At 39.4% G+C, this 26459-nt stretch overlaps 1 protein-coding gene across 2 annotated transcripts in view; it reads left to right on the top strand.

Moving 5' to 3' along the window:
- EXTL3 (exostosin like glycosyltransferase 3) overlaps window positions 1-26459 on the top strand; it is a 101330-nt gene that overhangs the window by 57972 nt on the left and 16899 nt on the right. For both annotated transcript variants that reach the window (XM_090289023.1, XM_090289022.1), the window contains exons 2-4: window positions 5349-5441; window positions 6986-9614; window positions 21658-21785. In XM_090289023.1, coding sequence (XP_090145149.1) covers window positions 7467-9614; window positions 21658-21785 — 2276 coding nt within the window. In that variant the 5' untranslated portion in view covers window positions 5349-5441; window positions 6986-7466. The remainder of the gene's footprint in view (window positions 1-5348; window positions 5442-6985; window positions 9615-21657; window positions 21786-26459) is intronic.

Raw genomic sequence — 26459 nt, 5'->3', positions numbered from 1 at the left:
GCATGTGCAGGAGGCAACCGATCGATGTCTCTCTCTCCTATCCATGTTTCTCACTCTCCCCCCACCCCACTCTCTCCTGCTCTCTCCCCCTGTCTTCCTTTCCCCCTCAACTTCCTCTCTCTAAAGATCAATGAACATATTCTTGGGTGAGGATTTTTTAAAAATGGCATTCAGTTGGCTTAATTAATTAATGCTTATTTAACCTTAGCAGTAGACTCAAAAAATCTTAGTGACTTAACATAAAAGTTTATTTCTATCTCAGTTCACAATTTGATGTGGCTCAGTGGCTCTCCTCCGGCGGTAACTCAGGGATATGGATTGTTTCTGTCTTACCAGTTCAAGTTTTAGAGGTTTTTGCTTTTAGTCCCTTTGGTGGTGGGAAGAAGAAAGAGTCCATACTTGTTCTTAACTGGAAATGACATGACTTGTACTCACATTCCCTTTGGCAAGAACTAGTCTTATGGCTCCAACCAAACTCTAAGGCAGAATGAATGAGAGATGTAGGGCAGCAAATAGATACTCAGTGAGTAATAACCATTTTTGTCACAACATTATTGGCGAATTATTGGGAAATGGATGCTCTCTGTATTGCTGAAGGGAGGATAAATAATCATCTTTCTAGTAGACAGTAATTTTAAAAATGTTAAGATATTCTTGCTCTGACCCAGCTTCATGTTAAAACATTCTCAGGAAATAACCATGGATATCTGCAAAGAATGCTGCAAGAATAATTATTATAGCATTGATTATAATGAAAAATTGGAAACAGCTTAAATGTCTTAACAAAAAGCAATTGGCTAAATAAATTATGGTTTTTCTGTATTGTGGTATGATGCTCAATTATTAATGATTATGCAGCAGACTGTCTAATGATGTGGGGTGTTAGAGTGTTCTTAATATAAGTGAAAAAAATCAGATTACAAAAAAGAACATGAGATATCTCCTTTTTGTAAGCATGTATATTCATGCATAGACAAAAGACTGGAAGAGATTTCTGGTTTTGGCAAAATAGCAGACTAGATAAATACATATAAAAATCCCCTGCTACAAAATGCATATTGTGCTCTCAAGGAAGAAAGGTATATCCTCATTAAAATAAAAAAGTAAGGTGGGGTCAGGAGAGACTGAGGATTGCAAAGCTGAAAAGCAGTCTGATGTGTCAGCCCCATAGGGTGTTTGCCAGTCTTAGTAGCTTGCATTTTAGTTTCCACAAAGACAAGAACAATAGCCTTGGGCCTGTGAGTGTTAGAACTGAGACACCAGAGAAGAGTATGGAGTTTCAAAGGGCTAAACCTTCACTGAAGGAGTATATAGGCTAGAAAAAAATTTGCCCATGAGCACGCAGAGATGTTTTTCTTCTCATGGATTTGGGCTGCTTGTTGAAAGAGATAACCAGTGAGAACTCATGACTGTGAGTTTCCTTTCATGTGGGTTTTGTTCAGATTTATAGAACTTGTAGTAGGGCTGGGAGAATCTCCAGATTGAGAACTGACATACAAAGTGGCCTAAGGTGGATGATATGACAGAAGTATCTGAAACACCCAAACTGTTTTAGGGGGACATGTCCTCAACCCAGACCACATAGATTTCCCAGAAATAAAACACTACCAAAAGGGAACTTACTATACAGAATTATTAGCCATGTGAGGGAACAATCTACCATTCCTCTCTAAGTAAGAATCAGCTGATAAAGCAAACTAAACACGTGAAGAGAAGGAATAGAAAACCCGAGAATAGGTGCCATCATAAAAATGAGGCAGTTAAAAAAAAAGAGCCAATAGAACCTCTGCAAATATAAAATAGTTACTAAAATTAAAACCCAGTGAGTAGGATAGATAGCAGCTTAGACACAGAAGAAGACTTAATGAAGTAGATCAGGAGTTGCCAAACTGTGGCTTATGGGATAAATGTGGGTTGTGGCTTGTTTTTAATAGCCTGCATGGTAATAATGGTTTTTACATTTTTAAAGGGTGTTAAAAAAAAGACAAAAAATATTCTACATATACTGTATGTGACCCCTAGAACCTAAAATATTTACTCTCTGGCTATTTACTGAAAAATTTCCTGACCCCACCTAAACTGGATAGTTCTGAGGAAATTTCCATAAGGTAGTACAAAAGACAAAGAAAGAAAATAGAAAAGAGAAGTTTAAAGACATGGAGAATGGAAAGAGGAGATGTGACTGCTTCCTAGTCGTCCAATAGCAATTCCAGAAGAAGGGAATGAGGGACAAGCGATATGCAGCGACAGTGGCTGAGGATTTTCTAGATTAATGGAAAACATGAGTCAGAAAGTACTTAAGGGTATCAAAGTACAATGAGTGCTGAGTGTTTCTGCCCCCACACCCCAATTCCACTGCAGACACATGCAGACATATACAGGACTCCGAAGACGAAAAGATCTTAATGAAAAGTACAAATGAAAAGTTAGATTATCCACAAGGTACAATAATTAGATTGACATCTCATTTCTCAGCAGGACTGATGGAATCCAGAAGATTCTGCAGTATTGCTGGAAAAGAAAAGAATTGTTAACCTAGAAATGTATATCCAGGTAGATTGTTATTGAAGATTTACTGATAAAGAGTTTAGCAGCTACAGATTCTCACTGAAGGAACTACTTCAGGGAAAATGAAACAACGAGAGGGAAGGAATGAAATGCAAAAAAGGTGTGGAATTCTGAGTAAGGAAATTGGTAAATATATGGGTGAATCTAAACAAGCATGAATTCTCTTATAATAAGGGATGATATTGAGAGCATAAAAACAAGGTGGAGTTAAAATATCAGTCAACAATGACATAAAAGCCAAGAGGTCATACTACTACTATACATAAATATATAATATATAATTACATATAAAATAACTTGTATCAGATGCTGTGCAGGGTATATTTTATTTTCTATCTCTAATTTTTACAGCAATCCTGAACATAAGTGTTACCTTTTTCCTGATGAAAAAACTGCATCCCAGAATGGTTAATTGACCATCTAATAGTTTACAGAGCTGGGATTTGATCCAGGCCTGGCTAGCTCTGGGGTCTATATTCTTTCCTATATATCACAGTGTTTCTAGTTTGTAAGACCGCCAAGACTGTAGTATTATGGGCGGACCTGAAAGTTAGTGGAAAGAGGAAGCATTTGCGATCACAAAGTAACCTTGGAGAGGCAGCCTTTAGACATTAGCAATACTGGTCTACTAGTGCAAAGCAGAAAGGCTAGGGTTGGAGTCGTAGCTTTGGTAGTTGAAGCCATATACATGATTGGCTTCATTACCGGAAGATGTTGAAAGCCTTCGGGAGCACTTTCTACATGAGACAGAAGGAAGACTGGGTACCAGCAAAGCATAATGGGAGAACAAGTCAAGGAAATAGGTTAAACACCAGGAAGTACAGTTTCAGGGGAAATCAAGGGAAAAGCTGAGAGTCTGTAGAATGAATAAGTGATCAGTGATATAATTCATTTATTTAACAGATATTTATAGAGATACAGTGCTGCTACTGGTGATACTGTGGTGATCCATGCAGACAAGGTTCTGCCCTCAAGGATTAGGTTTTGGTGGGGAAAGTAGGCAATAAATAAAAAAACAAAAAAGTACTATTATTAAGAAAATCAATAGAGTGATGCCAGAAAGAGTCTTTTAGTACACGCAGACCCAGGGAAGAGCCGCGAGAGTGAAAATTTACCTCTGTAAACAGAGGGCGGAAGGGCAGGGAGAGAGGGATGGAGGCTGGCCACTGCAGTCTGGTCATTAATTGAGTTTTTTAAGGGATAGTTACCTATGAAGCATGTCTTGGGCAGCTGCAAGACATGATGGATCCCTGCACTGTTTGGCAGATGCCAAAGAATTATACAGGTGAAGGGGGGAATAGTCATGGGTACTACTAGTACGTGATGCTACAAGGTACAGAAATTACTTCACATCCTTGAGCAGGTCAAATAACAGCCTGTCCCAGGAACCAGCACAAAGCAGGAGGCAAGGGCACAGTGCTGCATTATGTCAGAATGAGCATCAGTTACCATCGGCCTCTAAGAGGGGGCTGTGGAAAGCAGCCTCCGCTCTGGACCAGGTCCAGCTTGTCAGACAGACAGACGGTGGTCTCATCATTGCCAAGGTATCTCTCCATAGTGTCAAGGAGGAAGAAGGGCTACTTTAAATGGGAATGTCAAGAAAAGGTCTGAAGAATGAGAGTCAACCAGAGAAAAACCTAGGGAAGAGCATTTGAGATTAAAAGAACAGTAAGTGTAAAGGTTCAGAGGCAGTTAAGAGCGTGGTATAGTTGAGGAATTGAAGGGAGGCCCACGTAGCTGAAGTCGAGTGAGCAAGTGAAGCAACGTGGCAAATGAGGTTCAACAGGTGGGTGGTCAGGGGCTGGTCATGAAGAGCCTGGTAGTCCAGTGGGCGGCCATGGAAAGATTGAAGGAGGGGAGAGTCATGCTCTAGTTCATGTAAAAATCTCTGGCGACTGCTCCTTATCAATGTTTCAGTGACATTTCTTTCTACATCTTAGTACTTTCATTGTCATTTTCCAGAGAATGACAGAAGAGATACTAAGGGTTTTCTTTTTATTTTGTGCTTGAAATAATTTAATTAGCTGTTTAGAAAAGAAAGTTCATGCTATCGGACATTAATGACACTCTTGCCTTATTTCAGTAAAACAGATGGGACCTGACAGGGATACATTCTTTCGTAATCATTGTTGAAATACTAGTTTTTCATTAGAACATTTGTTTCTACTTTTAGCTGTTTATATATAAGTTGGTAGCACTAGCAATATGACATTAAGTAGAGTCTGTCTCCAAATGACTTTGAAACAACACTTTGTTAGACCCTGTGTAATTTATTTTTGAGCGTTTAAGAGAAAAAATTCAAACATATGTAGAAGCAGAGAGCATCGTGTACGATAAACCCTCATGTATCCCCATCATTTTAGTGTCAACAACAGTTTGCAACTCATCTTATTTCATCTATATCTCCAAACACTTCTCACCACCCTTATCCTGTTTATTTTAAAGCCCATTCAGGATAAACTGTTTCCTTTGTAAATGTCTCTCAGTACATACTTCTGTATTTTAGTGTTTTGATTTATTCCCTCTTAGAGCACATAAATAGATAGCCATGTATGTGAATGGTTTGCCTTTGAGAGTACCAATTTATGGCTGTTGTCCCAGTGTATTTATTAATAGTGCCCCTTTTTACTTAAAAGAGTGTCTGTTTCTTTGGACATTAATATAGTCACCTTATATATGTAAGGGAAGCCTCTTCATAGTGGACAGTAAGTAAATTTTTAATAGAACCTTCAGTATTGAATATTTTTCTAATGGCATGTCACTTTTTTATTTTCTATCAGGACAGCAAACCCTGGAGTTCACTATTTCAAGAAATTATATGCTAAAATATAATGCAGCATGAGTCAAAGAAGGGAAGGATCCTGAAACACATGGTAAGGAGGGAATGAGCCAGCTGAACTGCCTTGATTATACCTTTCCTGGTTTCCTCCACTCTGCAGAGAATATTCTTTTGAAAACAGAAAGAGAGATTTTAACATTTGAATTAAAAGGATAGTGCTTTAGAAAGATTAGCCTACCTCCTTTAGGATATTTGGTCAGCTATTAATTATTCAAGTTTAGATCATCCAAATTTAGTTTTTCCAGGATTGACATTTTTTAGTCTTTGTTGTCTTTATCTCTTGCTCTACTTAAATGCATGCCTTTTAGTAATATTGTCATTAACTTTTTATTTTTATTTAAAGGGAGAAAAAACTGTCAAACCTTTAATAGTTATACATCTTTAACAAAGGTTGGAGCTGGAGAGAGTGATGGAGTGTCTATGAAGTATACTTACTTTACACTGCCTTGTAGTAGTACTCAGGCTCTTTGTTTGTATCTTATCTCTCAGGCTAAAGGAAGTTCCATGAGGTCAAGGAGTATTTTACATTTTAGAGTGTCCCACAGTTATACCTGGCTTGTTAAGTGTATGGTAAATAATTTTTGGAGGAAATCAATGAATGAAATTGGGAGTATTCTTTAGCACAGAATATTATGAATTCAATTCTAGATATGTTGAGTTTGAGGTGAAAGTAAATGAAAAGCTTTTGTACCCTGTGATAGTAAAGGTTGGTGAGAGAACAGACTGGGAATGCTATTTCAAGATTTATTAGCTTGAAATACCCTCATATTCTCTATCCTTTATTTTCATAGCAACACAATATATTGTTATCTCCATACACTTATCTCCATTTTGGGAGATCAGGAAACTGAGGCATAAGGTCTGATAACAAATCTGTCTCCAAAAGATAAGAAAGAGTGCCCTTCATTTCTAAGTATAATGTTCTTTCTAAAAGACCAACTTACTATTTATATTTTAAGAAGGAGCACATGATGTCTACTAACAGGTGATAAATAAGAAGCAAACTGGGCAATACATTTTGTCTCTGGATTAACTGTGTCTACTACTAGGTAAAGCTCAAAGGAGTTCTCTGCTCTTTTCATCTCTGAATATAACAAATGGAGCTTCTTACAGAGATGTTTTTTTTTTTTTTCTTTTAAGTTGTTCAGTAGGTGACTTTCATGTTAAGAATGAACATAGCTACCAAGGCTGGATAAGAAGGTGGTTCTCCTCAACTGAAGATGACATCTAAGTCTAGAATAACAAACTGTTGCAGGCATCTTGGCTCTCTGTTGAACATAGTTGACCTTCATTTTATAGGATTCTGATGCTGCTGTGTGTCCAGTTAACTAGGAAGAAGGGTGTGGGGTGTGTGTGTGTGTGTAAAAGGTGAAGCTGGTTTTGGACTTATCCATTCCTTATTAACCACAAATAAAAATATCCATATTAAACAAAACCTACATTGGACTTAGTTTTGTGAGACACACACTAATATTCCATTTTATAAGATTTAAGCATTTTCTAGAAATGCACTGGGGGAGGGCAGGGTTGTTGAACATAATCTCTTCAAGACTGACACGGTTCTCTTTTCTTTTGCAGGCCTGATGGTTGGCAATGACATCGATAACAGGCTGTCATTTATTTCTGTCCTAACCAGCTACTTTATAACTGTGAATAGTAACTATGCATATTTGTTGGTCAGCAAAACCAAGGAACAAGAGCTATGGCCGTTGAAAAAGTCTCTCCAATTCCAGGTTATGTTTCCTGGGTTTCATCATCAGGAACCTCCTCCTTTTCATCTCATCAACAATGTGGTACCTTTTACCATTTGACAAAGATTAAGGACATGTTCTTTGGGCAACAACCGGAACTTAAAATCTGCTGGAATAGGGTCAGAGACCATTTCAATTACAGCTGAGGAACATGAAATTTCCATTTTATCTGGTGCCTTGTACAGGGAGCACACTCACTCTTATGGGAATGTGTGAGTAAAAAGAGATTGAGTTTTGTCTAATACAAACTCACGGTTATGGCGAGTGACCCAACGTGATCAGAGGGGGCAAGAGCCACAGAGGAACTCATGACGGGCTATACCATGTTGCGGAATGGGGGAGTGGGGAATGGAGGTCAAACCTGGATGTTACGGTGGTCCAACCGTATCCGACTCACGTGGCTCAGTTTTACACTCTTCATCATTCTGGTTTTCTTCCCCCTCATTGCTCACTATTATCTCACCACTCTGGATGAGGCCGATGAGGCTGGCAAGCGGATTTTTGGCCCACGGGCTGGTAACGAGCTATGCGAGGTCAAGCATGTGCTAGATCTTTGCCGAATTCGTGAGTCTGTAAGTGAAGAGCTCTTGCAGCTGGAAGCCAAGAGGCAGGAGCTGAACAGTGAAATTGCCAAGCTGAACCTGAAGATTGAAGCCTGTAAGAAGAGTATTGAGAATGCCAAACAGGACCTCCTTCAACTTAAGAATGTCATTAGCCAGACTGAGCATTCGTACAAGGAGCTGATGGCCCAAAATCAGCCCAAACTTTCTCTGCCCATCCGATTGCTCCCGGAGAAGGACGATGCTGGCCTTCCTCCCCCAAAGGTCATACGGGGTTGCAGGCTGCACAATTGTTTTGATTATTCTCGCTGTCCTCTCACCTCTGGTTTTCCAGTCTATGTTTATGATAGTGACCAGTTTGCCTTTGGCAGCTACCTAGATCCCTTGGTCAAGCAGGCTTTTCAGGCTACAGCACGAGCCAACGTCTATGTTACAGAAAATGCAGACATTGCCTGCCTCTACGTGGTATTAGTGGGAGAGATGCAGGAGCCGGTAGCGCTGCGACCTGCTGAACTTGAGAAGCAGTTGTATTCACTACCGCATTGGCGGACAGATGGTCACAACCATGTCATCATCAACCTGTCGCGGAAGTCAGATACGCAGAATTTACTATACAATGTCAGTACAGGCCGTGCCATGGTGGCCCAGTCTACTTTCTATGCTGCCCAGTATAGACCTGGCTTTGACTTGGTAGTATCGCCACTAGTCCATGCCATGTCAGAACCCAATTTCATGGAAATCCCACCTCAGGTGCCAGTTAAGCGGAAATATCTCTTCACCTTCCAGGGTGAGAAGATTGAATCACTGAGATCCAGCCTTCAGGAAGCCCGCTCCTTTGAAGAAGAAATGGAGGGCGACCCCCCAGCCGACTATGATGATCGTATCATTGCCACCCTAAAGGCTGTGCAGGACAGCAAGCTAGATCAGGTCCTGGTAGAATTTACCTGCAAAAACCAGCCCAATCCCAGTCTGCCTACTGAGTGGGCACTGTGTGGGGAGCGGGAAGACCGCTTAGAATTACTGAAGCTTTCCACCTTTGCCCTCATTATCACTCCTGGGGACCCTCACTTGGTTATCTCATCCGGGTGTGCAACACGGCTCTTTGAAGCTCTGGAAGTTGGTGCTGTCCCAGTTGTGCTGGGGGAGCAAGTACAGCTTCCTTACCAGGACATGCTGCAGTGGAATGAGGCAGCCCTGGTGGTGCCCAAGCCACGTGTCACCGAGGTCCACTTCCTGTTACGAAGTCTCTCGGATAGTGATCTACTCGCTATGAGGCGGCAAGGCCGCTTTCTTTGGGAGACTTACTTCTCGACTGCTGACAGTATTTTCAATACCGTGCTGGCTATGATCAGGACTCGCATACAGATCCCAGCCGCTCCCATCCGGGAAGAGGCGGCAGCTGAGATCCCCCATCGGTCAGGCAAGGCGGCTGGAACTGACCCCAACATAGCTGACAATGGGGACCTGGACCTGGGGCCAGTGGAGACTGAGCCACCTTACGCCTCACCGAAATACCTCCGCAACTTTACTTTGACTGTCGCTGACTTCTACCGCAGCTGGAACTCTGCTCCAGGGCCTTTCCACCTTTTCCCCCACACACCCTTTGACCCTGTGTTACCCTCTGAGGCCAAGTTCTTGGGCTCAGGGACTGGATTTCGGCCAATTGGCGGCGGAGCTGGGGGTTCTGGCAAGGAGTTTCAGGCAGCACTTGGAGGCAATGTCCCACGGGAGCAGTTCACAGTAGTGATGTTGACTTACGAGCGGGAGGAAGTGCTTATGAACTCTTTAGAGAGGTTGAATGGCCTCCCTTACCTGAACAAGGTAGTGGTGGTGTGGAATTCTCCCAAGCTACCATCAGAAGACCTTCTGTGGCCTGACATTGGCGTCCCCATCATGGTAACAGAAAAGGGAGCAGTTTGTTTTATTGCATGAGATAGTGTTTCACTCTTAATCCCTTTTCTATATGTATATAGGTATATATACACCCTTTTTAACCTATACAGTTTCTTTCCCCAGGAAATTTCTGCTTGCTTCCTTTTTCCGGCCTTGCCAGTTCTGTCTCTGTTACTCCCTAAATCTTTTAAGACTCCAAAACTAAATTGATACTGGCCCCATGAAGGTTTATGAAACTCCTTCAGTTACCCCCATAGGTTTCTTCATATCATAACAAAGATGATAATGAGATTGATGATGAAAAGCCAACATATAAGAAGCATACTTAGGACCTAGGCACTGCAATTTAGCATTTCTAGAACTTAATCATTATCTGTTGTGATTTCTTTATTTTGTATATTGAAACTGAGGGATAGGCTAATTATTTTGCTCAAAGTCATGATTAGTAATGGAGGAGCTGAGCTTTACTATGTCTGATTCCAGAAGCTGCAGTTTTAATCACATCCCAAAGGATTTAGGAAGAAGACCCATGTCATTTATGAAGATATTATAGAAATCTTTTGGAAGACTGGAGTTAGGGTTTTATATTTGGGAGTTGGAGATCCTGAACCTTTACTATAGTCTCTTGTAGGTTCTTTCTCATTTTTTACTTTATTTGTCATGGTTAGGATGCTGTATTTTACAGGAAAAATATAGCCAAATATGTAGGATAGGGCCTTAAGTTCTGAGTACTTTGTTTATCTACCTTCTGATATAAATTTGACAATCTACAAGGAGACTACCCATTTCTCTTCAATGTGAGGTTTTAGAGCACATCTTAAGCAAACTGCCCTTTACTTACCCTTCCAACATAGGTATTTTCCAGGAAAAGGCAGCAAGGAAGGGCAGAAGTTCTTATGGGTCATGCATTGCTAGAAGCTCGCTAAAGAAAATTAGTGTCATTTTAGGAAAATTGTCTGGAAGGGGAATATTTGGACTAGACCAGCTTTTTGAAAATTTATTTCATTGAAGAACTAATTCATGTGAAATATTGGGTTGGCCAGAAAGTTCATTTTTTTTTTTTTCCATTGGATGGCTCTAGTAGCACTTAGTTGTCTTTAACCTCGTTTGAAACAATTTTGTTAGGTTGTATTGTGACAGCTGTCACATCAGCATGCATTTAAAAAAGAGTATCAAAATCGGTGAATTTTTGTGTAGCCAGTTTAATATTGAAGATGGAAGAAAATGCACAACATTTTAGGCATATTATGCTTTATTATTTCAAGAAAGGTAAAAATGCAACTGAAATGCAAAAAAAGATTTGTGCAGTGTATGGAAAAGGTGATGTGATTCTTACTGGACGATACTCCATGGTCAGGTAGACAAGTTGATACAATCAATCAAGACATTAATTGAGAACAATCAATGTTATACCACATGGGAGATAGCCAACATACTCAAAATATCAAAATCAATAAAGTTACTGGTGAAATAGAAAAATGTGTCTTTTATTTTAGGGAAAAAACTAAATGGACTTTTTGACCAACCAGTATTTTCTAAGCAACAGCATGTTATAGTAGAAAAGTGTGGGTTTTGACCTGGGATTAAATAGTCATTCTGTGATCTTGATAAGTTAATTAACTTCTTTGACATCAGGATTAAAGAGGAATCCAAGATAATACAAGTATGGAATCTAGAAGATGCCCAATTATTGATTCCTACTTAATCCTTTATGTTGAAGAAGAATTAATATTTTGCCTATATTATGGACAGCCTTAACTCACTTCACTAATAAAGGCTTCTTGTATCCTCTTCATAATTTCCCTTTATGTCATAGCTGTTACTGCCTACTTTCTTCTGTACAAATCTTTGTTTTAAATTTTCTTTCTTACTCCTGCTGCTACTTGGTTAATAGTGCTGCTAATCTTTTCTTGTATTGAATTTTATTTTATTTTATTGAATTTATAATCCAAGGCTATTCAAGACTGTGTAGAGTTCTAAAAATACTTGCTCCAAGAATTTATCTTTTATATCAAGGAAAGTATTATAAATGAGATTTCTTTATAGACTTCTTCCCAGGTAAATTTCACTTTTTTAACTTCTTCAGTTACAACTTTTTGAATGTCATTGAAAAAAAAATTGTTCTGTGAAAGGTAGATGCTGCTCAAATAGAATAATAAAGCAGCCTTTGTTTTCCATTTTTCCTGAGTTTTCTTTGAATTCAATAGGGATGTAGAGGAGCTGATGCCACCCCAGTTAACAAGGACTGAAATTCGTCAGGGAACTTACCAGAACTAATCCTTTCTTTTAACTCTGGTGGGAAATAAATAGTCCTCTCTGATTACTGGGCAGCTCACTGCAATAATACAATGCCTAGTGGGAAATGGCAGAAACATTCCGAACAGGGGCTGTACTGAATAGCTTGCTCATATTAGTGATACAGGTTTTTTCTAGTTCTTTGAAAAACAGGAAACGGTTTCAAACTAGAGAATTTCAGTCCATTCTCTAAATATTTTGACTGTTTTCTATTAAAGGGATGCAGGTTTTTTGAGCAGCAGTTGAATTGCTGACCTCTTGGGCAGAGAGCCAGCACTACCCAGGTATCAGGGCTGAGAGAGACTGGCAGCTCTCTCCCCTGTGGAAAAATGGTGCTATTATGAGACATCTCAGAGTGATTGTCCCACCTGGTATACAGACGTACCCTATCCATTACATTATAGTTAACAGATCTTTATAAAATTAGCAGCCAGGTGGTTCCCAGGCAATCTCTCAGATTTCAGTCCTTCAGGGAAAATGATTTGAAATGAGCATATTGGCTGAATGAATCAACCCAGGAACCCATATATCATTTTAGAAAATGCTGGACAATTTGTGCTTCTCTTATACTCAGATTTTCATTTAAGCAACAGAAATAAATGCAAGATATTTGTTGGCTAGAAATCTATTGAGCTCTAGGTGTTTGAGTAGAGGGAGATTGTCTCAGGGGTGCTTAGTGAGATTTATATATTAAAATTCCTCATTCATTACCATTAATTGCATAACAAAGGGGAAACTACATCAGATCTGGCTTGGAATAAGTGCGTAGTTCATTGGCGCCATTCCTGGACACTCCTGCCCCGAATGTTTTACCTAAAGAGAATTTCAGTTCGAATGGGATGGGGCCTGGGCAAGGTGACAGGATTCCACCCGGAGAGATGGGGGTAGTGTCACCAGTTGAAGTGGGTCTCTCATCTGAATGATGTGGGGCTTCTGAGCAGAGGTGGTAATGGTGGGTGACTGCTCTTTCTCTGTCCCTTGCTTGTTTTATAAACAGTTGAATCAGATTCCTTAGCTCCTGGAGTGTAACAACAAAGACTATCTAATGGAAGTCAAATGGAGAGTAGTATTGTGTCAAGGGATTTGAAGGCTAGTCTTGAAAAAATACTTCTTAATAGCTGGGGGACCATCACTTTCATATATCTTGAAGTTCCACTGTGTTCAGGTCACCATTGTTTCTGATCATATGTCAGTGGATTTTCAAATTTTTATTTCCCTATGTGTAATGTGTTGTTTTTCTCTGGTTGCTTTCAAGATTTTTTTCCTAATGTTTGGTTTTTAGCCATGTGAGTATGATGGGCCTTGGCATGGTTCTCTTTGATTTTTATTCTGATTAGGGTTCACTAAACTTCTTGAATCTGTCAATTTTTGTTTCTCCTCCTATTTGGGGAAAATTTTATGTATCATTTATTTAGATATTTTCTTCTGCCTCATTCTTTCCTCTCCTTTGGGGACTCCATTACATATATTAACCATTTTGATATTGTGCCCCAGTTCTCAGCGGCTCTGTTCATTTCTTTAAAATACCTTCTCTTTTTTTAGTTTTGATTATTTTAATCCATCATCAAGGGGACTGACATTTGTATCTACTCTTAATTTAGTCTACCTAGCAGCAATAAGTTTTAAAGTTCAGATACTATATTTTCCAGTTCCCAAATTTCCATGCTTTTAAAATAATAGTTTGTTTTTCTGCTGAGAGTTCCTGTCTTTTTTTCCTTTCTGAGTATACTTTCTTAATTGAGCATAGTTAATGATAGCTGCTTGAGCATTTTTGTCTACTGTAACAATTAATTTCAACATATGGGTTGCTTGGGGGTTTGTTTTAATTGACCTCTTTTTATTTGAGGACTGGGTCATGTTTTTCTGGTTCTTTGTACATCAAACAACTTTATATTAAACCCTACACATTGTGAATATTATGTTGTGAAGACTTCAGATTTTAAAAAATTCTCTGAAAAGTGTTGGCATTTTAATTTTAGTAGGCAATTAATTTGACTTCAGCTGCTCTGCTTACAAACAGTGCCAAGCATGCATGGTTTAAACTGTCAGAGACTGGGCAGTTTATACCCAATTGGAGCTCCTTCTGTCTGGCTCTCTCCTTTCTGGAACCTACTTTCTTCCAGGGGTTGTGGTTGCCCCAAACTCTTCCCTTTTATATTCTTTAGACTAGAAAGTCTTGTCTTGCATGGTGAAAACTGGCCTAATCTCAGGGTAAAAAGAATAGTGATTCTCCCCATGTTGGTCATTTCTTCCTAAATTTCAGCTCCCCTCTATATAATTTGCTGCCTCTGTTCACTGTTAATGCCTTCAGGTAATTATTATTATTTTTTTGGTATTTTTTTCCAGAGTTTGTAGCTACTTAGCATCTGTAGGAGGATTGGATCTGGTAGGGGCTTATCTCTTGCTGAGTCATAGTCCCATCCACGTTTTTTGCTTTGAGTTATTACTTTATTCTGACCAGTTAACACATCTTCCACACTGCTTGGTATTCTGGAAAATAGTAATAAATAAGAGTGGCCTTCTGGAGACAAGAACATCAAAATCTGTCCTCCTAGAGTTTTAAGACTTGGACTTTTATGAAGGGGACATCTTTCAATTGTTAACAGTGTAGTCCTGCTCACTCAAAACATTGCTCATCTTCACACTGTATACTCATTTCTCAGTTTTGTAACAGCCAGTCCCTTGATACTTAATTTTTATTTCTTTTCTCCATAGAGGTTACAGCTGACTTACACAGGGTGCCTGGGAAGGCCTCTTTGAGGAGGTGACATTTGAGCAGAAGCTTGAATGAAGTGAGAGAAGGGGCCATGTAAATTCTGGAGGAGCATACAGAGAATGGCAAGTGCAAGAGGCTTGTCATGTTCAAGACATGGCAAGAACACCCAGTGTGTCCAGGGTAGAGTGACTGAGGGGAGAGTTTGAAAGAAGGTTGGAGAAAGCAGTGGCCGGCACATGTTGGACCACATAGGCCATGAGAAGGAGTCTAGATTTTATTTCATGGGTGTAGGGTGCCGTTGGAGTGCTGTCGCAGGGAGTGATGAGATGTGTGCGAGGCTCCAGGAAAAAGCAGAAACAGTTCAAAGGCTCTTGCACTGGCCCAGGTGAGGGGGCGTTGGCGGCAGGGGTCAGGCAGTGTTGGTAGAGGTGGTGAGTTCAGAGAGAAGCAGATCCTGCCTCCTGGCAGACTCCGAGGTCTGTGTGCAGGTGGTAAGGCCACAGTGCACCTTTTTTTTCCAGGTGAAAACTAGAGATACAAGATTATTTTTCTCTGCCCTTTTCCCTCCCTTTCAGCCCTTAATATTAGAATTTAAAAAGGAGTGTCCTTTTGGGGAACTTAATGCCATGCCAGGGTAATAATTTTAATATATTTTCCTAGTAGTCTGCTAAGGGAAAAAGAAGGAAGACTGGAAGAGAAACTGGCTGTGTGGTAAACTTAGTGTCATTAATATTCAGGCTTGGGCCTCTGCCAATTGGGCTGTTAAAGGCTTTACTTCTGGCCAGACCTCGGGCAAGAGTTAAGAATTTTGAAGGCTTATGCCATAGAAAGTTGATATGCTTTATATTTATATGTGTCCACTCTACTTTTAAAAATATTACTTGACTGTGTCAGATGAATTCCTAAAATTGTGATTTTTAAGCAAAGCTATGAGGAAAAGCCTCGTTCAATTTCTTGGGGCTAAGATTGTGCAAAGTCTGGTAGACTTCACTAAATTTTCATGCATCTGGAGTGGAGGGGGTGGATTGTGACAATATTTTACTTGGTGGCTAATGTATTATTCTTTTTCTGTTTGAAAATGGGCCGCATATAAAGTAAAATATTATAAATTAGAAATCGAGAGCAAAAACTCTAGATGTATAAAGTAATAGCTGAAGTCACACATTGCATAAATGGTTTACTAATTGCAACAAATCAATTATTTAGGTAATGTCTCCCTCTCTCAGTTTATATGTACTCTTTCTTCTAATCCAAAGTTAGGATTCTGAGACTGAGAATTTTATTCCTTTAGATCACTCGACTAATTAATACCTGCATTAGAACTTACGTGTTAGGACTTCTGACCCTAGTTCAGTGGATAGTTTTCTTTTTTTTACCAGATCTAAATTTCTTGGAAAGGCGGTGTGTGTGTGTGTGTGTATCTATAGATATAGATATACACATGTACACAGATACACACATGTATAAGTAAAATGATTACAAATTAGGAAGAGGTTGTACCAACCTCATGTTATAATAGCCACAATTTTTGAGCATGTTCTGTGTGCTGGGCAGGCACAGAGTCATGCGTTCTTTCATTTGATGGTGGACCTCTAACCTATGCTATTTTACCTACAGTTTCACAGGGCTCTTTGGCAAGTTTTTCTCTTGTGAGTTAAGCAGACTTATAACTTAAAACATACAGTTTTTTCTCTGCATTAGACCCAAATCTACGCTAAGTTATAAATAAATAGAAAGCCATTTCACTGTGTTACCTTATTCCCTTCCCTTCCATCTTTGTATTTCTTAACTTTTTGCCCCCACCACGGGATTGAATGAATGAGTCCCTTGAAAAATTAAGAAGTTTTATGCTCCTTTTTTCAGTTGTCTTCTCTCTGGGTCACTTCTCCATTCAATCACCTCAAGCTCTGTTTCATATACCTCACAAGCAGGTATATGTGATGATGTACTTTTACCTAGAGCTCACTCTTTTGATTCCCAAGCTCTCTGATGGGTTACTTCTTTAAGTTCGAGGGAAGGGGAGAATGGAAGATGAAAGTTAGTAGTTTTTTTCCCTCATTCTTGTGTGATAGCTTGACATAAGTTTCATTCTCAGAAGTGGATTCATTACCATTATGCACGTGTATGTATTGTTGGAGACTGGAGACCATAAAAGGACTTTATTAAGTGTATTTAAATTGCTGAATTTAGTAGGTGGCATGTGTATTTGTATGGTTTTATATTTTCCACATATATTTTCTAATTACCTCTCAGATATGTTCCACATTTTGTGTTCTCTTTCTTTGGTCTACTTTTTGACTAGAGTTAATTTACTTAATCTCCTCATGTCCTATATTTTCTAGCCTACCGACACCTGCTTATGAATAACCATGAGCTGCTTTCATAAAAGATTCCTTACTTAGATAGTTCCTCCATTTGAATCCAGATTCATTATTCTGCTTCACTTGAGCAACTATCACTTATTAAATTATTGAAATGTTCCTTTGTTCCTTGTTAATAGCAATAACTACTTACATTTCCATCACTTAGATATTAAGAGATATTTGTTAACTAATTGGGAATCAGATTTTTGATGGTGGTTAATTGATTATGTGAATCGATACTTTGCTAATTAATGTGAATTTGCTGATTCTGCTTGGATTTAGAAGCCAAATGCCATGTTACCGTACTAGAAGAAAGGATCCTATGAGAGTAGTTCTTTTATTGTTCATAAACTCCAAAATTCCTCAGGAACCAAACTGAATGTTAACTGAATCTACGAATTATGTTTTGATCATGGATGCACTTGAATACATTTGCATATGGTAGGGTTCTTTGCAGTGATTGCTGTACTGGTCCGTTGTGAGGAGAAGGAAAGTACAATGAGAAAGTCAAGGCTTTCATGAGTGATGGTTAAGCAGAGGTAATGAAGCATCATTGGGGAGCATAGTATGTGAAACAGGAGAAATGAATGTTAGTGAGTATTGTTCATGGTTGTAGATTGATGGATTTTTTTGCTATAGAAAACTAGATTAAAGTCTAAGAGGTGTCAGTATATTGAATGTTTATAGTTTATGCATATAAATGTTTCAAGTCTTTATTCCATATTCTGAAACAAGAATGAGCAGGGCTGAATTAGATACTGCTTCCTACTCATTTATTCATTCACTTATGAAACATTTGTAGAACATCTCTATGTCAGGCACTGTGCTCTATACATTCTGGTCAATGTTATACCAGTAGTTGTATCAATAACTTGAAGATAAGTATTCTTGTTCACAAGTTACTAAGGTGTAATCAAGAGGCATGAAAAATAGCTATTGTCAAGGAAGGAGGACCATTGTTTTGATTAGAAACACAACAACATCAACAAAAATGAGAATATTCCTAAACATGACATGCTATTCTGGCTGAGTCATTGCTTTAACGTTCTGATCTGCCAGTTCTCAAACACTTAGCCACCAATGCTGATTTGCATGTCTGCATTACAAATACTTGTGTTTTTTGTCCTTAAAATTTTGGTGCCGGAATGGGTAATGGGGTGGTTTACTGATCTTTTTCTAGACTTTAAGCATTATAGCTTTGAAGTAAAACTGTTAGAAGAAAACTTCCCTCGCTTCACCTTAATTTTAGTTTATATTTGTAGAGTTCGTAAGGCTCTAGAAATCGCTTTTCAGTTATGGGAAAAGGTGACCGTCCATAGCTAATGAGCTGCATTTATTCTTGGAAGTTTGCTTTACTATCTCCTGCTGGTTGGCTATAAATTAGGTACCAGTGACATTTTGGTCTGGATAATTCTTTGTTGTGGGGGGCTGTCCTGTGCTTTTTAGGATTTAGCAGCATCCCCGGACTCTGCCCACTAAATGTAAGTTCACTTTCCCCCCGACACAGCTGTGATAGCCAAAAATGTCTACAGATATTCACCATATCTCCTGGGGGGCAAAAATCACTTCTAGTTGAGAGCTGCTGCTCTAAATTTTTAAAGCATACTTATTGACCGCAGGGGTTTGTGAGCTAACCACAGGTAAGCTGCTGCAGTTGCTTGACAGCGTGTTTCTGTGAATCCTTAAAGCTTTTTTTTGTTGTTGTTGGGATGGCTATTGCTTCACTTCCCTAATCCTGGAAATCTTGCTGTCATCCAACCCAGATGAGTGTTCCAGGACAACCAGAGGTGGTACGCACACTCTGTATTCCTGGAACCCCTAGTAGTTGTCCTTAATGGACTTTAATAAGCTTGCTCAATAACCTGGACATGAAATCTAGGCCAAAACACATTCGATGTTCAACCTGTTGGTCTCTCTAAGTCTTCAAAGGACAAGCAGGTCCTCTTGATTTGATTTACATTGTAAATTGGACAAAAAGTTTTGGATACACTTGGCATTACATCATGATCATTTTAGGTTTTTTTTGTTTGTTTGTTTCTTGTTTTTAGATTAAGAATTAGAGGTTGTTTATAGGATTGTCAAGTTTGGTTGATTAACAGCTTCAGTTTTTGCATGCAACGTGGTACTGTGCTGATTGAGCAAGGGCTTGTGTATTCACATGTTCTCACATCTAGTAAGTGGTGGAATTGGAATGTGAACTCAAGCTTTTATGATTGGCTCCAAAGCCAGGCTTTTACTATCTGCATCCGCGCCTCTCAAAATTGTCTGTGCATAGGAATCACCTGCGGATCTTGTTAAACTGTGGGTTCTGACTTGGTGGATTTGGAGATAGGCCTGCAGTTGTGTATTTTAAGAGTCCCAGGTGATGCCGTGCTGCTGGCCTTTGAATCACTCTGAGTCCTGAAGCTCTGTGCTCTGTTTCTGGTTACTAATTTCGCCGTAGCTAATCCTCCTGGAAACTAGCCTACAGTGGAATAGTCCAGAATTGAAATATTTAGTTATTTGTTCTCTGTTTTGAGCTATGTGTACTCAGTACTGGATATTAAGCTGTGTGTGTCTTCACTGCTAGAACTGAGGGGAGCTTTGTTCTCCTGAGCCGGCAGAATTGCAGTTCTGTATTAAGTGCATGCTGGGCACTTTAGTAAAATGGATGAGCCAAGGGTAGTCTGTTGGGGGCATTTGAGTGAATAGCTATTGTAGTCCATTGATTCTAAAATGGACATTATTTTACATTTTAACATTCTGAAATCAGGCGCGTCTTAAGATAGATGGCCCTTTACTATCACTATGGTTGGCTTTTGGCTTCTACTACTGCTGGCCACCCTGCTACTGCCTGGGGGAGGAGCCTGGTAGCTAACAGGGTGTGTGCTTGGCTGTCTGCCCCTCCTCTTTTCCCTGATCCAGGCCTCAGTGCCTTTGTTTCTGCTGTATCTGAGCCTGGGAGATCTGGGCTGCAAGCTCCAGGATTCTTATACTGCTCAGACGTGCTAAGAGCAAGATGGATTTCTGTGTCTGTTGCTTAGCTCTGATGTGTGTTCTTTGTATTAGCAAATTCATCACAGATCCTTCCTTGTCTTGATTTGGGGGTTACTCCTCTGGGGCTGAAGCAAAAGTCTTTAAAAAGCTCTTTAAGAAAGTTAACACTCTAAGTGATAAACTATTTCACGAGCTTTCTTATTTAGCAGTATTTTTCTTTCTTGATGCAACCCAAATTAACCATGCATTTGCCGTAGGGCTTTGGTTTAATGAGATTTATAAATATAAAATTAGCAGGAAAAAAAGACTGATTGGGAGTTAGAAGACAGTTGTTAAGCCTGACTTTGCCACTTGCTAGTTGTCCATGTATAAGGTGAGAGGTGGACCTGATGTTCTCTGAGGTCCTACCTCTCACTTCACTGGATTCTGTGTTAGAATGATTTAATTGAATTAATTGAAGTAGAACTGTTTTATGAATATAGAAGTGATTAATTTTGACAAGGGGTGGGGTAGTGGTAGGACCTTCTGAGCTGGCTCTCCAGGGAGAGAATAATTTTGTTAGAAAAATAGGAGAAAGAATATTTTAATTTGAAGACACAATATTCATGAAGTCATGGAAGTACCTTTGAAATCATAAACTTTTTAACCCTGAATATAATAACATTCATAATGCTAGGTAGAGGTTATCCTCAGCACAAGTAAAACATTGTGTTGAACGTAAGGTGACCCATCCTGGCTTTCTAAAAAGACCACTCCTCAAGAAGTTCTTTTTGTTTCTGGTTTTTGAGAATAATATGATAGTTTCTCATTAGTTGGATTAATTAATTAGATATAGGCACCATACAAATAAAATGAGCTATCAAAGTACTGAGAATGGTCATCCTTGTTTATTTGAGTATTAGGTAGCAAGGTGAATAACAAAGCTACTACCTACATGTAGTAAACTATACATATTGAGATGTGGGTTAAATACAATTAAAAAATATATAATCTAGTTCTCTTTGGACACTAATCTTTGTTTCATGAAGAAAATACTGCTTTGCATATGTGGGTCACTTTGGATAGAGATTCTTTGAATTGCGATTTACTGTGGACATAGTTTTACTGAATTAGGTACACCTTGAACAAACTTGATTTTTTTATGTGTAGTCGGTGCTGCAGGTAGAAATTACAAAGGTGAAGTAATTAACATCAACAGGATAGGGAATTTATTTTTAATACCCCCCCCCCAAAAGGCCTTAATATTGGTCAGAAATGACATAGACTCAAGAGATTTCTGTTTTTGGTTTTAAAGTTTATGAGAAAACGGGGGTGGGGATGGGGGGCGCATCCCAGAGCAGGGGATCAGGATCTCAGCTCGGCTCTGCCGCCTTGTGTTCTCTTGGGAAAGTTATTTTTAATTTCCCTAGACTGTGTTTATTGCATATGTAAAAAAATCCTCAGCTTTAGCTTGTTTCACAAGAAAATTAGATAGCAAATGAATAAGGCTTAATTAAAATGTGAAATTCTCATTCACTTGCTGAATTATAAGGCAGCTTTTATTCCTCAAAGTCTTGTGCTAGATTTTACAAGTGGTAGGTAACCAGGCAAAATTACTCTGTAAATTTAGCCACAGCCTCCTTTGACCTAAAGGCAGTTTTGGTTTCGTGTTCTATAATGCAGCATTGATCGTGAGTGTTTTTCCTTCCTTTCACAGGTGGTCCGTACTGAGAAGAACAGTTTGAATAATCGATTCTTGCCCTGGAATGAAATTGAAACAGAGGCCATCCTGTCTATTGATGATGATGCTCACCTCCGCCATGATGAAATCATGTTTGGGTTTCGGTGAGGAGCTAATTTTGAATCTAGAAACACTTTCATTTGCAAGTGCACAGAAAACCAAGTCAAACTTGAATCAGGCAGCCAAATGAATTTTTTGGCTGATAGTAACTGGCTGAGAAATCCTTAGAGGTAGGGAGGACTAACTTCAGAGAAGCTGAACCCGGGTTTTAAGTGCTGTCGGAGAACTCCATGGCTCTTAATCGCTGGGGTGTGTTCCTCTGTGTTGCCGTTGCTCTCATATATGCTCTTCCTCTGAGGCCAGGGAGGTGGCATTCTGTGATTGGCTGGACCAGGGTTACCTGCCTGCCCCTGGAGTAGATCATCCTCTAACTGAAAACCACATGGGCTGAGACAGGAGTCAGAGGGTAGTGTCCTAAAGGAAATGGGAAGGTTTTGTGTTTAGGGGAATGGGGATTAACTCCCAGGCCGGCAGAAGCACCGTGTCGCTGTGTGCCGGGGCAGTGGGGACAGTGCCAGAAGCCTGGGGCCTGAAGGTTTTGAGGAACGATGGGGTTAGATGCCAAGATCCAGAAAGAAAAGGAAGGGGAGGGAGAAGTGGTTAGGATGACTGACATTTGTTGAACCTGAACTTTGTGCCAGAGACTACCTGAGCACTTCAGTGTATCTCATTCATCCTCCTAAAACTGGTGATGTAAGGTGTCGCCGTCTCCATTTCACCTAGGAGTAAAGTGAGGTCTGAGAGAATAAAACCATGAAACTGGAAAGAAAGTGGCAGGGCTGGAGTTCTAAAACAGGCTTGTCTGACTCCCAAACTTCTGTTCAACCTCTAAACTATACCTTTCATTATATTTAGTAGTTCTGATTTGGGCTTAACTATCCCAGTTGAGGGAACAGGACAGGTAAGAGAATGGAGTAGATCAGGGCACTCAAAGTACACTGTGGACTGGTATGCTGGCTCATGGACAGTTGATTGCCTGTCCTCTGTGAGGTAAGTTCTAAAATTGAGAGGAATTCACGTGAATTGCAAAATGATCACTTGGATGTCACAATAACTGTCGAATTCTTTTAAAAGTTTTTAAGTGCATATAACTCATACATCACATGATTCACTCATTTAAGTATACCGTTCTGTGGTTTTTAGTACACTTACTAAAGTTGTGCAACCAATACCACAGTTGATTTTAGAAATCTTCATTACCGCCAAAAGAAACCCCGCACCCATTAGCGTTTCCCTGCAGCCCTCTGTTGTGGACACTTGATATAAATGGTACCATAAAATATGAGACCTTTTGTAACTGGTTTCTTTCACTTCATAGTGTTTTCAAGGTTCATTCATCTTTAGCTGTGTCAGTACTCCATGAATCGTACGTAGACACTCACAGTTTCTTTAACCCTTTATCCATCGATGCACGTTTGGGGCATTTCTACTTCTTGGCTGTTGGGAGTAATGCTGCTCTGACGTTTATGTACAAATTTTGGGGTGAACATTTTCCTTTCCTTGGACATACACTTAGGAGTAGAGTTGCTGGATCTCATGGTAACTATGTTTAACATTTTGAGGAACTGCTAGACTGTTTTCCAAAGTGGCTGCACCATTTTCTGTTGCCATCAGTACTGTATAAATGTTCCAGTTTCTTCACATTCTTGATGGCACAGAAGATTTTTTTTTTTTTAATGAAATTCAGTTTATCTGTTTTCTTTGGTTGTTTGTGCTTTTGGTGTCATCTTTCAGAAACCATGCAATTCATTTTTATTGTATTTTACAAAAGTCTTAATCCACAATAAATCAGAGAAAATTACTTCTTCACTGCAGATAGTTTGAGAAGCACTGGAGTACATCCTTGGAGATCTTGTTCAAATTAAGTATGGATCCAGGATGGGAAACTCTTCTTTGTGCCCATGTTCCATGCATGAAAAACCCGACCTACCTAGCTTTCAGGTTTCCTTTGGTTTAAGTTGATGAGTGCAGATATCAGATGAGAGGAGCAGCAGCTTTATTGCTGTATTTGCCTCAATCCATCTAATATTTATTTGACAATTTTTGAAAAATTAGAACATTTGTTCTTTCTCTCCCTCACCCGACTCTCAAAATCCCTTTCACATTCTTCTCCTATATTATTGAGGCAAGAGTGTTGTCAGCTGTGGTAAAAATCCCACTGAACTGGAGTATATTCCTTTGTACCATGATAATATGTATAGCCAGCTCTTTATCTTTTTATGAAAGGAGGAAAGCTATGTAATGATTCCAGATATGGTCTTTGCTGTCGCAATTGTTGTCGATGGTGGTAGAGAGGGAGGGGGAGGCGGTGTATTTGTGATAGAGTATGATGCAGTTTAGAACATGCTAAAGGACTGGGAGCTGTGAACAGTGTTGCGGGATGTTAGGAGAATTGCCATTCACCTCCAGATCCCAGAATGAATAAGATAAGGGTTTTGCTTTGATGAGTTTGGGGTTTATTAAGATAGCTGGCAGCATCAGCTATATTCTGCGCCTCTTGACTTAGGAAGACTTTTGACCTTTTGCGTTTGTTAACAGATTTCTAAGTGGTGAGAGACTAACAGGAGTCCTTTCTATGTCTGTCTTAATGAACATTGGAAATTTGAGGTTTAGTCTCTGATGATGGAACTGGCAGGTTGTCTCTGCTATACATGCTAACCTTTCATCACCGTGACTCTTATTTGCTTGGGCACCCTTTGATCTAAAAGCTCTCTAATTAATCTCCCCAATTTTTTTATTTCACCTGAATGGGAATGAAACAGACCTAGGTTCAAAAGGAAAGGGCAGGTGTAACAATAATTCTTCCCTCTGGCAAAAGGACATATAAGTCTTGACTGACTTCAGCTCATGTAGCAAAGAAAGAGGCAAACATGTTCTCAAGGAACAGGTAAAACAAACGGGCCCAGGAGAATTGAAAACATATGTCCATACAAAAAGTACATGAATGTTCATAGCAGCATTATTTATAATAACCAACAAGTATAAGCAATGCAAAAAGAGGAATATTATGATTTTACTTACATGAGGCACCTAGAGTAGTCAGATTCAGAGACAGAAAGCAGAACAGAGGGTGCCAGGGCCTGGAGGAATATAGGAATGGGGAGTTAGTGTTTGGTGGGGACAGAGTTGCAGTTTGGGAAGATGAAAAGTTCCAGAGATGGATGGGTGGTGACAGTCATACAACAATGTGAATGTACTTAATAGCACTGCTATATACTTAATATGGGTAAAATGGTAAGTTTCATGTTACACAAGAAAAATCGGTTGTGAACAAGACAAAAACAGAATGTAAACAACCCAAATATTCATCAGCTGATGAATGAATAACCAAAACGTCGTATATCCCTACAATGGAATATTATTTAGCAATGAAAAGGAATGAAGCATGCTATAACATGGGTGAGCCTTGAAAATGGGCTAAGTGAAAGAAGTCAGTCATGAAAGACCATCTGTGTTTATAATAGGCAAATCCATGGAGAGAAAATAAATTAGTGATTGCCATGAACTGTGGACATGGGGAGTGACTGCTCATGATTATGGAGATTCTTTTTGGAATGATGAAAATATCTAAAGTTAGATAGTGGTGTTGGTTTCACAGCTCTGTTAATATACTAAATCCCAATGAGTTGTGCATTTTTAAATGAGTGAATGTCATGATATGTGATTTATAGCTGAACAAATTTTATTTAAAAAGAAACAGTGTAAGCTTAAGAGATGACATGGGATGGTGGACTAGAAGGCAGGTTCTCTTTTTGGATCCAAGTATCTGTTACCTGGAATCTAGAATTTTTGAATTCCACAACTGGATCTACATTGATCTTTTTCTTTACACTTCATGGCTCTGTTTTATGAGTTTTCTTTTCTTTTTTAAAGTATTTTTTTGATTATGTTGTTACAGTAATTCCAGTTTTTTCCCCCTTTGCTTCCCTCTGCCCCGTACCCCCTTTCCCTCCAGCAATCCCACCCCCCTTAGTTCATGTCCATAGGTCATGCATATAAGTTCTTTGGCTTCACCCTTTCCTATATTATTCTTAACTTACCTGTCTATTTTGTACTAACCGATTATGCTTCTTAATCCCTGCACCATTTCCCCATTTCTCCCCCTTCCCCCTCCCAGCTGATAACCCTCCAAATGATCCCCATACCTATGATTCTGTTCCTATTCTGGTTTGCTTAGTTGGATTTTGTTTTTATTTCTTAGATTCAGTTGTTGATAGTTGTGAGTTTGTTGTCATTTTAGTGTTCATAGTTTTGATCTTCTTTTTCTTAAGTAAGTCCCTTTGACATTTCATATAATAATAGCTTGGTGATGATGAACTCCTTTAGCTTCATCTTGTCTGGGAAGCACTTCATCTGCCCTTCCATTCCAAATGATAGCTTTGCTGGATAGAGTAATCTTGGTTGTAGGTTGCTTTTCATCACATTGAATACTGCTTGCCAGTCCCTTCCTGCCTGCAAAGTGTCCTCTGAGAAATCAGCTGATAGTCTTACAGGCACTGCTTTGTAGGGAACACTCTGCTTCTCTCTTGCTTTTAGGATTCTCTCTTTATCTTTCACCTTTGGCATCTCAATCATGATGCGTCCCAGTGTGGTCCTGTCTGGGTCCAGCTCACCTGGGACCCTCTGTGCTTCCCGGACCTGTATGTCCATCTCCTTTGCAAAATTTCGGAAGGTTTCCTCATTTTTTTCAATTCTTGGTTCCTTATTCTGCACTGATT

The sequence above is a fragment of the Furipterus horrens genome, unplaced genomic scaffold, assembly GCF_987537825.1.
Source record: "Furipterus horrens unplaced genomic scaffold, mFurHor1.1.pri manual_scaffold_10, whole genome shotgun sequence".
NCBI classification, from domain to species: Eukaryota; Metazoa; Chordata; class Mammalia; order Chiroptera; family Furipteridae; genus Furipterus; species Furipterus horrens.
The sequence above is the reverse complement of the archived record's forward strand: the minus strand, read 5'-3'. Positions and strand labels throughout refer to the sequence as shown.